This window comes from Mytilus trossulus, chromosome 1, assembly GCF_036588685.1.
Source record: "Mytilus trossulus isolate FHL-02 chromosome 1, PNRI_Mtr1.1.1.hap1, whole genome shotgun sequence".
NCBI lineage: Eukaryota > Metazoa > Mollusca > Bivalvia > Mytilida > Mytilidae > Mytilus > Mytilus trossulus.
Window position 1 is genome coordinate 106,717,516 of NC_086373.1, and position 13,987 is coordinate 106,731,502.

The 13,987-nt window shown below is 33.4% G+C and overlaps 1 protein-coding gene across 2 annotated transcripts in view; it reads left to right on the forward strand.

The window, feature by feature from the left end:
• LOC134696132 (vitellogenin-5-like) overlaps positions 1-13,987 on the forward strand; it is a 28,323-nt gene that overhangs the window by 6,309 nt on the left and 8,027 nt on the right. For both annotated transcript variants that reach the window (XM_063557762.1, XM_063557771.1), the window contains exons 11-22: positions 211-480; positions 1,449-1,640; positions 1,891-2,108; positions 2,855-2,946; positions 3,251-3,375; positions 3,933-4,130; positions 4,751-4,871; positions 5,318-5,543; positions 8,016-8,178; positions 8,597-8,725; positions 9,888-10,499; positions 11,428-13,872. In XM_063557762.1, coding sequence (XP_063413832.1) covers positions 211-480; positions 1,449-1,640; positions 1,891-2,108; positions 2,855-2,946; positions 3,251-3,375; positions 3,933-4,130; positions 4,751-4,871; positions 5,318-5,543; positions 8,016-8,178; positions 8,597-8,725; positions 9,888-10,499; positions 11,428-13,872 — 4,791 coding nt within the window. The remainder of the gene's footprint in view (positions 1-210; positions 481-1,448; positions 1,641-1,890; positions 2,109-2,854; positions 2,947-3,250; positions 3,376-3,932; positions 4,131-4,750; positions 4,872-5,317; positions 5,544-8,015; positions 8,179-8,596; positions 8,726-9,887; positions 10,500-11,427; positions 13,873-13,987) is intronic.

A 13,987-nucleotide genomic window follows, 5' to 3' on the forward strand; every position in this document is an offset into this window, starting at 1 on the left:
CTATTTGTAAGAATTTTCCTACATCACAAAAAAAAAAAAAAAATAGAAAAAAAACCGTATAAATGCAAACACTTGTATCTTTCTTGTATCTTTGTTTCTTCTAATTATGAGCTCTACTCCCTAGACAACGACATTTTGTCGTTATGCTGCCGTGGTGCAGGAACTTGTTTCAATCGTTATTTATAAATTGAAAACAATTTCTATTCATAGGAAATGGTGCGTGACAAATATATCTACAACACAGAACCCTTACGTCAATCCACATACATGTGTTTGGGCGCTTTTGCCGATAGGATTAGAGTTGAAAAGGACAAGCTGAACAAAAAGTTGTTACAGAAGGAAAAACAGATAAAGGCACTTCATGATGCTGAGAACAGGAAATACGTACAATCTCAGCTTCAATCTAAGCTCACACATGTCCAAGATCAACTGGAACAAACTTCTGCAGTATTTTCTAAACTAAAAATGGAAATCTTAAAGGTAATTATACCAATAAACATCGTAGTAAATGTCCGTATGTCAGCCTTTACCGATAGATAGAATTGGAATATTGATTATACCGATCAACAGTTTGGGTAACGTGATGGTACCCATATTGCACCTATTATGCCATATTTTAAAACTATGTTTGTTATGCTCCAAAACAAAGTTTCCATTCTGAGTTTTTTTTTGTAGATATATCCTTATTTACTATATAGTAACACCAATATAATTTTGAATCCATATCGAATCATAGAAAAATGGGTCTGAATTGACCTCCAAACGATCCATGATTCTGTAATGAGGAGTACCCAAATTGCATCGACTCTCCCATTCCTATTTAACTCGACGTTATGCACATGGGGATTTGTATAAAACTTGAATTCGAAGAAAAAGAAGACGAAATAAAGTAATAAACAGGTATCTTGTAATACGAGACTCTTTAACAGTTTACCAGCTAATGTATTATATATGTAGACATTCATCTTTATAACTTTGTTAAAATGGTTTAAGCATTGGTACAACAGTTATTGTAATATATCTAAGTAAAGACATTTGAGATATAATGCTTGACTTATTGTATGCTACTAGGTATTTTCCCCCTGTGTCAGGGCCTCATTATATGCATTTTATATTATCATAACATATTGCTGTCTTACAGAAAAATTTCAAAATTGTATTCGCATTTCAAAGTAAGTCACATTTTATTAACTGGTAGATACGGACACATGCTATGGCCTGTTTTTAAAAGGCAATCATGAAAAGGTCAGTTTCATTTATGTGACTTTGGAATTTCAGTAAAAAAAATGATTTTTTAATCTTTTAGTTTGTTGAACTGAACCATCAATGCGATACAATCTAAAATTGCTCTTTTGCATTTAAAAGGGAATTATCAATAGGAAAATAGGGAAACAATCTGAGAAAATGTCATGTTAGCCTACATCTTACGTATTTATATTTATTTGCAGGAAGTGAGATCATTGATGAAATCACAGAAACCTGAGGACCTTATTCTGGCTTTGAAAACCATTGGAAATGCCGGATATCCTGATTTCATTTCTGACATCAAACCTATTATAGAAGACAAATCAAAATCACAAATTATACGTGCACAAGCTATTTACAGTTTAAGGAAAATAACTGCTTACATACCGGAGGCTGTAAGTTTGTTACAATTCAGAAGACTTTATTATTTGAAAGATCAGTAAAACACTAAAAAATGGATTTATCGACTTTACTTAAAATGGAACTTTTTCAATTTTATGTAATTTGACAATATCCTGACTTAATCAGAATCACGGTTAATTACTTTCACAATTGATTATGAATGAAATGAGAGAAACACTCTTCATTGCATAGTTTTCTTGGGTGTAAATTTGCTGCATTAGATTTACTGATATTCCTTTTTAGGTTAGGATTTTGCTCTTGCCGTATTACTTCGACTCCCAAGAGGTTGAAGAAGTGAGAATTGCGTCGTATTTGTTAATAGCTGGCACCAGTCCAACAAGACCAACACTTGAACTGATTGCTCAATCATTGTACAGAGAACCCAATCCTCATGTTGGTACATTCGTGTACACACACTTGGAACAATTGTCTAACTCAACACATCCTTGTCTTATGTCTTGGTATGTTTATTGAAATAAAATTGAGAAAGGAAATGGTGAATATGTCAAAGCGACAACCACCCGACCATAAAGCAAACAACAGCCAAATGCAACCAATTGGTCTTCAATGTAGCGAGAAATCCCGCACCCGTAGGTGTCCTTCAGCCCATGAAAGCCCATTTATTGAATTGTTATAAATTCACTGCTTTTAAACTTAGGATCTGATTTGAAATAAATGAATGCACCCCACTCATATCTAAAGCTCTGACTCCTTATCCGGTTTCGGGCTATACTAAACAAAACATTTGAGGCGAGGAAATCTCCGAATTTTCTAAAATGTAAAAGTTTTGACTAAAAGTTTAAGTAAATTTCTGATACCTTCATTTATTGTTATTGGCACTGGCACGGACATGACCATGATCATCAACATAATCGACTTAATTGTCAAAATCTACGTCATCATAACAGAATGATATAATTTCTGAATCTTTGTTTTCTTTTCCCTTTCTTTTTAAATATTTAGTTCGTATACCATCCAATAGAATGGTAGTTTTATGTTGTTATTTTTGGTACTTTTATATACTAGTATATATATATGTGTTACAGAGAAGACTCATTTAGAATGGTTTACATGTGTCTCGTTCATTCCGCTCAAATATAGAAAATAAAATACAGTTTTAATGACAAAATAATGCTTACAGGAATGGGACAATGACAATATATGCTGAACGTACATAATTGAAACATTGAATTGATTTTATTTTCAGGGCAAAGAATGCTACATTTGCTTTGCGATTTGCCAAGAAATTTAGCCCCAGTTGGCACTACTCTCAATTTTTCCACCTATCATCATATAATGGTAAGCGAAAACAAACACCATATTGTACTGTTAATATATTCTCTTGTGTGTTAACAATTTGTATCTATTATAGAATATATAACATATATAGAGAGATGATAAAGTGGTTGACGCTGATAAGTTTTTTTGGTCATAATCTTGAATATATACTTTAATTGTCTTTAGTTCATATACATTTGCATTCTTAACCACTTGTCAAATAATAAAAAAAAACTTATTTTGCTGATGATAACTATAATACAAAATGCTTAAGTTCACTTAAAATATATTTATTTTATCTAATTCCTAATTGTAATTGTTTTAGATGAAGCTAAATTAGGCGGTGCTTTGGAGTTTGGTTACGTATCCTCTCCCCAAGAATTTATCCCTCGCAGTGGTGCAATTCATGGGAACATGCACATCCTGGGTTATTCTACAAACGTTATGGAGGTAAGTTATTCTATTTGTTTTATAATATAAAATTGAGAATGGAAATGGAAGTGGGGAATACGTCAAAGAGACAACAACTTGACCAAAGAGCTTACAATTAATAGCCGAAATCCACTGATGGTCTTCAACGCAACGACACAATCCCGCACTCGGAGGTGGTCCTCTTCTTGCCCCTAAATACAATTTTGTACTAGTTTGGTGAAAATGGACGCCACACTTAATCACAAAGCATACAAGTGAACTGAAATTAAGAAATGCAAGACAAACACAGATCAGAGGCTCATGACTTGGGACAGGCGCAAAAATGCGGCTGGGTTAAACATGTTATGTGAGACCTCAAATATCTCCCTATATCTCTAGCCAATGTAGAATAAAGAAACCTATAACAGCGTTGTATGTTTCATTATGAAGAATGTTTTTGATTGATATACAGTACACACATTAAATTACAAAATAAAGAATATAAATTGTAATTTCTTGTAATTATATATATAAATGACGTTTGACGAGAAATATCGAAACTGTTTATGTTTAAATATTGTGTTCTGTATTTCTAGGTTGGATTTAATACTGAAGGTCTCCAGAACATGGTCAGTAAATTACTTGGTCCCCACAGTAAGCTAGCTAGGAGTCAATCAGTTTTGGACTTACTCAAGTCACGAAAACAGTCTGTTTCTTCATCTGAAAGGCAATCTGAGGAAAGCAGGCAACAAGCTGACCAAGTCCCAGAAAGAGTTAGAGATATACATAAAAAAGTACGTATTTTCTGCGGAAACATTAGATACATTATTACACTAGTGATGAGGTTTTTGTCAGTAAACCTTATAGTGAATTTTGATCTCATTTTCCCAGTTCATAGGCTCACTACGATTCTGAAAGAAAGAACAGCAACAAAAGTTATTTCCCTTTGACAAATGCTTGAAGAGATTGTTTGACATAAACATTTACACCCTATCCCTATTTGTCATAATGAAAACATCGTATCTAAAATTATCAAAACAAAACGAATTTTGCATTTTGATGGTTTCGTACATATTTATATAACCACAATGATTACTTTTGATAATTTGCAATACAAATAAGTTTCGCTGTTTTTAAAATGTGAGTGGTCTTACCACGACTGGACCACGTTTATTTTAGTAATCTTTTTGTTATTGCGATCTTCGAAAAATCCTAAGTAAATAAATGAGGAAACTTTCTAACTGACATTATCAACGACAAAAACATGTTATGGCAAACCAAGTATGAACGCATATCTCATTGCTTGTATTATAACTTCTTCAAGATTGATCAGTTTTAGTTATGGGTTCTCTAAAAATCAGAATTCTCCTAATTTAACTATGTTTATTGGTTGACATTGAATTTTCTATTCTAGTTGAAAGTAGAACAGAGACGATCACCAAACCTGCAGGGGCACATCTATTTCAAACTCTTCAACAATGAAATTAGGTACTTTGATTTGGACGAATCAATGCTACTTAGTGTCATTCAAAAAGGTAAATATTGTCCACTCTGCTACACAACTTCATTTTAAATGATGACGATTGTCTTCGATATTTCAAAAGTTAATTTTATAAACTTGAATTATTATTATTGAGAATGGAATGGGGAATATGCGAAAGACACAACAACCTGACCAAAGACCAGATGACAGACGATGGCCACCAACGGGTCTTCAACGCAGCGAGGACATCCCACATATAAAATTGAGAATGGAAATGGGGAATGTGTCAAAGAGACAACAACCTGACCATAGAAAAAACAACAACAGAAGGTCACCAACAGGTCTTCAATGTAGCGAGAAATTCCCGCACCCAGAGGCGTCCTTCAACTGGCATATGTATGTGTTACCACTTACAATCTTAACTGTTTGTTTCCTCCTTTTTGTTCTACATTTTGTTACAACTTCTATGATTTTTCAGATTATATTTTATTCTTTTAGGATTGTCCTCAGACAAGAGTGATTCCAAGAATGGTTTTGACGTTGATTTTTATAAATCAGCCCAGCACATCGATGGCCAATACAGTTGGTTCACCGAGATTGGATTCCCCATTCATTTCAAAGTTAAAAGTTCTGCAACATCAAAAGTAACTGGTAAATGGTCTTTCGGACCAACACTTAAAGGAGGTGCTGTACAAGCAGAAGCCAAATTCGATATTGATTCAAGGTAAGTTGACATTTTTAACTTTTAACTTTAAAAATGTCGTATGTAAATATTGTTTTTGTCCAATTTGATGGAGTACTCCAGGAAAGATGACCTGGATGTGTATAGATTGCTATTTTAATTAAAAGGAGGACTTATTGATATCTTAAAATTCATCTATTTTTATGAAAAAATACATTTTTCTGTAAACGTTTCACCAACTAGCCTGAATAATCCATTGCTTATATGAAAATATTTAAAAAACTACAAATTATATTTTAACCAATGACACAATTTAGGGCACACCTTTTCCCTTACATAGATAAAGTGTCTGAATTAGCTAGTTATGGACATTTTTTAAAATTATTTATGCAATGGATAAAATGCTTCAGTTGTGCGTAAATTTTGTGTTGTTATATTATTACCCACCTCTGTACGCTGCAATAGTCGGAGTCAACGCTTCATGTGTTTACTTTATTTCCATAAATGTCCATATATGTTCTGTTCACCTCAATTCAAAAACATTAATAAAAATATTGCTTTTTAAAGGCTTTACCATCCCATGACATCTGAATTCGAAAATATGGGTAGATTCTATCAGTTTTACCAATGAATAAAATTACACATGTGTATTTTATTCCTACATTCAATATGTTTAATATCAAAATATCAATGGAGATCGTTATTTCGATTGATATTTGTCATACACATGTTGATGAACTTTAGTCTTAGACACTTATTTTGATCTTAACATCATCTGCAAGGTCAGGACCCAATGAACATTAAGTCTTGTTGAGAGTTAAAGTAATTTATAAAGCCAATAGTAGTATATCGGTGTTCAATAAAATTCAGTCAATTTATTACTGTTCTCACAGTTCATTATGTTATTGTATGAATAGAACTCAATACAACACAGTGGATATCGAGTAATTATGAAAATACACCAAGGACTGTACATGACTTCATTATTATGTATTGTTAAAATTGTTTTATAGAATTTTCATAGTCTAACCTTTTCAGTCAAAAATTGGTTTTTACTCGTGATCGGCCTGAAACAAATACAGTGCTGTTGGGCATGATTTAATCGAAGCTGGCATAATAAGCAACAAACAACTGAGTTATAAACTAAGGTCCCTTTATATTACATCGGGTTACTGATAGATGATTTTGTAGACTATGTTTATAAAAGGATTGTTGGTTTCTCTGTGTGTTACATTTTAATGTTGTGTCGTCATTCTCCTCTTATATTAAATGTGTTTCCCTCGGTTTTGGTTTGTGACCCGGATTTGTTTTTTATCTAAAGATTTATGAGTTTTGAACATCAGTATACTACTGTTGCCTTTATTACGCACTAGCTAAACAAACCAACGCAAAAGATGTTCTATCATTCGATCCGAAGGGCATCAATAATCTACAATGTATCCTGAGCACATGGATGTCGTATACTTGCACAAAGCTGTAGGTGTTTTATTCTTGTATCCAACAAATTTGACGTTCTAGAAGACATATCCTCTTTCAATATCCTTTTATATACATCAATTCTTAATTTGACTGCATAACGACGTTTCAGTATCGTTAAAATCTCGTTCTGGAATTATTTCATTTCCAAATTATGTGATACAAGTGGAAAATATCAATGAATTTTAGAAATATCATAATCAAACTTAACTCTGACAAAAATGGTTGTTTTCAATGAGTAGTTTTTGAGTAAAAAAAAATCAAATTTTAGTTACCAATCAAGTCAGTCTTTTAAGCAAAAATTTTGAAAAAATAAGTGAGGGAAACAAAAAGTTATTTTACCAGAAACATGTACATCCCACATCCCTTTTTCTTTTCAAATTTCTTAGAAATAATTTTTAGAATCATTTATAACAAAGAATTTGAAAAAATATGCAATTTAAACTTAAAACGGAGAAAAATAAAAAAATTACATAATTGGCAACATGGTAAATTTGACACAAAAAAGCATCAAAAATAATAAAACTTTATAAAATTAACACCTACAAATAGTTTATTCACATTCAAAAAATCAGGTTAAGAAAAAAAGTTTAATACTAGAAATTTTTGGCTCCTCAGAGGTGTACATCCTTAAGCAAGAGTAGATTGAAAAACAATCGAAAAACAGTTCTAATATTCTTCTTGTATTTGTTTTTTTTTCTTGATTATGATATTTCTTGAATACATTTACAACTTTGTGACAGTGGCCTTCTCGTTAACAATAATGCGATAATAACAATAATATTAACTTTTTCGGATTCGAGCGTCACTGATGAGTCTTTTGTAGACGAAACGCGCGTCGTCTGGCGGGTAAACAAAATTTAGTCCTGGTATCTATAATGAGTTTATATACGTATCATATAGAATCATAATCCTAATCAAACAGCATATCAATAATAACGATACTAGTTATGACAGTACCAATAACAATATTAATACTAAAAAAACATTGATTAGACTTCAACTTTCAAATGATACAAGTATATTATTCTCCTTTAGCATGGCATTCCAAATGAGAGGAGTGGTAGAAGCAGATTTTTACTATTTCAAGAGCGGTGCTACAGTAACATCACAGTTTCAGTCGGCATCACCAACAACCTATTCCCTATCAGTAAATCCAAGCACAAGAGAATTTTTCGCAAGGTTGGATATGAAGAATTTGGTAAGCATTTTATCTCATTTAATGAATACATTATATATTATAAATTCAGAAATTAATGCGATGTTTTTATTATTGCGAAAACTACGACAAATTTATAGTCGCAATAAATCAAACTCGCATTTTCACTTTTTTGAGGATTTAACAGGACTAAAGATCTCAAAAAATAAAATCGCGTTTATTACGAAATCGCAATAATAAATGCACGCAGTATTTCCTGAATTTACAGTACTGTAGTATAAAGTTTATGCATTGTAAATGTAAAGAAATCAATGCTTAGGTTTGATAATTATATTTAAGCGACAATCTGAACTCTAATAAGCGTGATACCTGTAATTATAAAAAAAAAAGAAAAAAGATATATAGATATTAAAAGTTATCCTTGAAATGAAATGATACATATTTAATACATGTATTTCAGAAAGAGAATTTCTTCCACAGTGAGATTAGCCCTACGTTCTTTGTTGAGAGTCATTACATTGGCGCAACTAAAGTTCCATATGCAGACCTTAAATATGTGGACAAGATGTACGACGCAGAAGTGATTCCAGTGAGTATTTACGCAAATGGTAAAATGTTTTACATGAACATGTAATACTAGTATTCGAAAAGTCCTTGTTAGTATTGTACATGTATGTGCTTCAAATTTCGAATTTAACTTCAACATGAAAGGAAATGATATAAGTGTTAATGAAGTTTATAAAAAGGGTTTGATATAGATGGTTGCTATTCAAATGTATTAGCATATAGATTATTTGATTTGCAGACGTAGATGTTTGCGTGTAAACATAACAAATTTGTTATTCCAAAAAGGTACATGTATGATGTCCATGGTTAAAATGGCTTTATATCTCAGGTTGTAACAAAGAAAAAAAATAATGTTGCAAGTATAAAGCATAATTTGTGGTTAAACATAATATAAATAAGAAGATGTGGTATGATTGCCAGTGAGTCAACTATCCATAAACACCAAATGTCAAATATGATCAGGATCCTGTTGTTCAGTGGTTGTCGTTTGTTGGTGGGGTTCATAAGTGTTTCTCGTTTCTCGTTTTGATATTGATTATACCGGTTTTTTTTCTCTGTTTGACTGGTTTTTAACTAGTAATTTTAAGGCCTTTTATATCTGGCTGTTCGGTTTGAGCTAAGACGCGGTATTGAAAAGCGTTTATTGAACCATGATTGTTTACTTTTGATACATTGTAACTAGGACGGAGTGCTCTCTCGTCATCAGTCATATTGGATTTAGCTCTCTCATCATCAATCATATTGGATTTTGTCCAATGCTTAGATCGTTTCTGTGTGTGTTAAGTTTTATTGTTGTGTCGTTGTTCTCCTCTTATATTTAGTGCATTTCCCTCAGTTGTAGTTTGTAACCCGGATTTGTTTTTACTATCGATTTATGAGTTTCGAACAGCGGTATACTACTGTTGCCTTTATATATCACATTTATATTGGTTAATTGACACAGCATGAAAACGCTGAGGAATAAAAAAGTTCATTTTAAATGAATGGACATATGTCTTTGTGGTGTGTTGAACTGTTCATTTTTTTTTTGTAATTCCTTTTCTTCTTTTTGTGAAATATCAAATGATATCGTTCACGATAGAAAACTGTTGCTAAGTGATAGGTCTTTGCACTTGCATGCACTCTCATGCAAAATTATACTTCGAAATTATTATTCAATTGAAATCATGCAATTTATCTTTCAGTTTGATTACCAATATGGAAAATACGAATTAGGCTATACATACACAATGAAAGGACAAACAGTTACTAGAAATTTCCTACCACGTCTGCCTTTTTATCCATTTTGTGGAAGAAATCAGATTTTCATGTCTCTTAAGCCAGGAGTTAACCCTCCAGAATTCAGAGAATTTCAATTCAAATATTTAACTAAACTATCAGATCCATCGGAGGACAGCAGATTGGACAAAAGTTCTGAAGAACGTCAATTAGATCAGACTAGTAAAGAACAAGATCAAAGTAATTCACAAAATGGTATTTGGTCAAATCTCAAGAGTTGGTTTGGTGCAAATACAGAGAGTGAAGAGTCAATGTCATCTAAACCTCGTCAGAGAACACAGCACCAATCACAACAAAGTAGTAGTAATTCTCAACAACAGTCACAGCAACGTCGATCTTCCAGCAGTTCCCCAGCATGGTATGGATTTGGGGTTCGATTTGTTGGCGTTGGAAGTAAACCAGAACGATGGACACAGTTTCGCGGATATTATCAACGTAATCCAACAAACAGACAGTATAGTTTTAATTTCCATTATTCACGTAATGCTTTTCCAGTGATAGAACAGCATCCATACAGTGTAAGTACCTCATTTCACTCTAAGGGAGCTACCATTTGATTTTTATGGTGGGGGAGAGGGGGGGGGGGGGGAGTAGGATGAAATTTGAAAAATATAGGCAGGACAGGAGTTTTGAGTGAAAAAAAAAGGCAGAATGAGACACTTTCAAAAAAAAAAGTCAGGACGACAATTTAGGTAAAAAAATGTCAGGATAACTTTAAAAAAAAAGGCAGGACCGGACAAATGAAAAATAAAAAGGCAGGACAGAGATTTCAGCTAAAAAAATGCAGGACAAAATTTCTCATCCTAGCAAGTTAGATATACTTATAATATTCTTCGGGTATTTTAGTCAATGTAAGCCTTCCGGTCTATTTTATTTCTCCCCGACCGGGTTCACTTGAAACTCCTTAATCGACTTCAGAGTTAATAGATTATCACGTGAAGGCACTGGAGTTGATATTCTGAACAACTCTAAGCAACTCTGGGGTAAGGCCCTGACCAAGCATAAAAAATAAAATATTCTCATTGGTTTGACGTCATTCAAGAGTTTCTCGAGTTTTACCCTAGCTCGGTGATGGTTGGAACCAGGGTACGAGGGGTTAACTCGAGTGGTTCAAGTAAAATCGTTTTGTTGAAACCCGAGTAAGTAAAGTTAACTCGAGAGTTTCAAGTGAACTCGGACCCCTTGTCCTGGTTTCTTCCAATCTTTTGGAAATATGAAGTAAACTGTAAACGGAAAATGATCAGCAATGAAATTATCACAAACATAAAAAAAAAAAGAATAATCAGCAATGCAAATCTCACAACCATGATTTCATGTTTAAAAAAGAGATTACAGGAATGAATTCAGTTATATAACAAGGTATAGAATATACAATTGTATGGAACAAATTCAATTTATATAATTGAATAATATTTGGGTAACCTTGTATTTGTTTTCGTATTACAGGTCGAAATAAAGGGAACAGGTACATATCCAGAAATGGAAATAGAACCTTCGTCTCTGTTAAGCTCATCATATCAGAGAGAAAACCAAAGACTAATCAAGAGATTTTTGGAAAGTCACAATAGAGAGGAAGTGTCTGATCAATTGTTGAAATTAGAGTCAGTTCTGGGAAAAGATAACCTATTTGACTTGATGTCTAACCCAAAGCATCGTCAGAGAGATCTGATCGAAGAACTAGTCCAGGAAAATAAAAGGTCTGCTGACCCAAAAATACAACAGCTGGTCAAACTGGCAGAAAATCAAAAACAAGTTTCACAACAGCTTCAAAGCCTTGTGAAACAGAGACATAATGTTTTGGAGTCGTCCAGTAAATTACGAAAATTGAACAACTTAATAGAAAAACTGTCGTCTATTAACGATGAAGCATCAAAGCAGTTGGAAGAAATATCAGACAGTTTACAGAAAGGCGTAATTTTGAAAAGCGTTGTCCTAAGGCAACAGGAAAACCAGAAGCGTCTATGGGTGATCAAGAAAAATTTACAAAGTCATTTAGACAGACAACAAAAACAAGCACTTGCTCTTAAGGTACAAAGCTCTCTGCAGGAGGTTCAAAAATTACTCCAAAAACAGTCGCAAAAAGAGAAAAGCAGTTCAAAGAAGTCATTAGTCATGAAAGAACTACAAGCAGTAAAACAGGAACAGGCCAAAATAATTGGAGATGTATCGGGTTCATCAAAGAAGGTACCAAAACACGCACTTCAACGGGTTGTACAGATGACAGATGAATTATTACACCAGATTGTTACCCAGCACAATGCAAAAGAAAACAAAGAGCAGTCTCTTGTGTTACTCAGTGTTTTGATTCAACGCCAGCAAATAGTAGAAGCTATTAAGCAAGCCACTGAAAATCCTGTAGACCAATCCAGTGACAAATCTATCGATAGTAGCGAGAATGATAGTGTAGAATCAGTTGGAGGTAAGCGTCAATGGAAAGAACTTGTAGATAAACTTCAAGATCAGGTTCGCGCTATTTCTATAGTTGTTGAAATGAGCGAACTTGAAAAAAATATCAATCAAATGCAAAAATCCAATTCACTTGATGATGTGCAAGTTGTTACAGAACTAAGCAAGTTACGTTTAAGACAAATTCAAATGGGCTTATCTCTCCCGAAATTGGCAAGATTGAATAAAGAACAAGCGAGAAACATTGTAAACAAACTTGAAGAAATATCAAATGAGGTAGCACAGAAAGCAGAACAAATCAGTCATTATAGTTCTGCTGTGTACCAAGTGAAAAAAATAAGCGAGTCGCAAATACAACTACTTGAAAAGGTTCAGAATTTAATACAGAACAAACAGGAAAAGAGTCTGCGAGACAGAATTCAAGGCGATAAACTAATCAATATGGATGTATCAAATAGATTGATAGAGAGAATTGAGAAGTCAGTACAAAGAAGTGTTCCACGAGCAAAATTCACAGTTTCTAAATTGATAGCTGAAATTCAGCTAGAACAACAATCCGTTGAAGAATTAGTAAAACAGCAGGGCCCAAGACAGGGAGGTCAACACATAGCTGATGTTTCCAAAGAAATTATTCAGAAAGCAAAACAAATCGTTGAAAAAATTTCTCAACAACCTAAACAATCATGGAGATCGCAAAATTTGGAGCAACTAAGCGAAATTGTCCAAAAACAAGATAAAATCTTACAAGCTATAGAAAGGGCCACACAACTTATTTCATCTCCTGAAATACGAGACCTTAAGGGCATCTTACAAAGGCAACAACGAGAACTTCGTGAAATCAAGGTTTCAATTGACAGACAAGTTCAAGTATATATAGCATCAAGGAAACAACAATCATCGTCGGCGTCTCAGGAAATGCAGCCAATCTCACAATCTGATAGTCCACAATGGTCAAGTCATCGTTCTGAAGAACAACAACGAGTTGATGTTCCCTCTGAGGTAGATCACTTGATTAAAGAAATACAGCAAAAGTTGGAACAGATAAAACTACAAGTATCTCAAATTTCAAAACAAAGAAAGTCACAATTAGTTAAAGAATCTATCAGATTAACAAAAGAAGCCGTTGCTGTTGTGTCTGCTCATCCGCAGATAAGGATACCAGAAAATCTACTCCGGCAAATCAAGGAAATCCAAAGTACGCTCCAGCAAATGATAAGTCGAGATGTCGATTCCTCAGACGATAAAAGCTTACAAAGTAGACAATTAAGCGAATTGAAGGTACTGAAAGATGAACTCAAACAGCAGACGCGTCAGCAATATGCTTTAAGAGAAAGTGTACAAAGCTCCGAACAAGAATATGATAGTAATGAACAGTACAGAGAATTGCAGAAGATGTCGGAACAGTCAGCAGACAACCAGATGTTTTGGAACATGGACATCACATTTGGATACAAAGGTCTTCTTCATAAGCATATACAAGTAGAGGTATGTTGACGATTACATTATGAACATATAAACATCATCAGCACGTATTTATGGTATAGTGAACTAGAATAAGAATGTTTATAAAACATGAAGTGTATTTTTATTTTTCTTGATA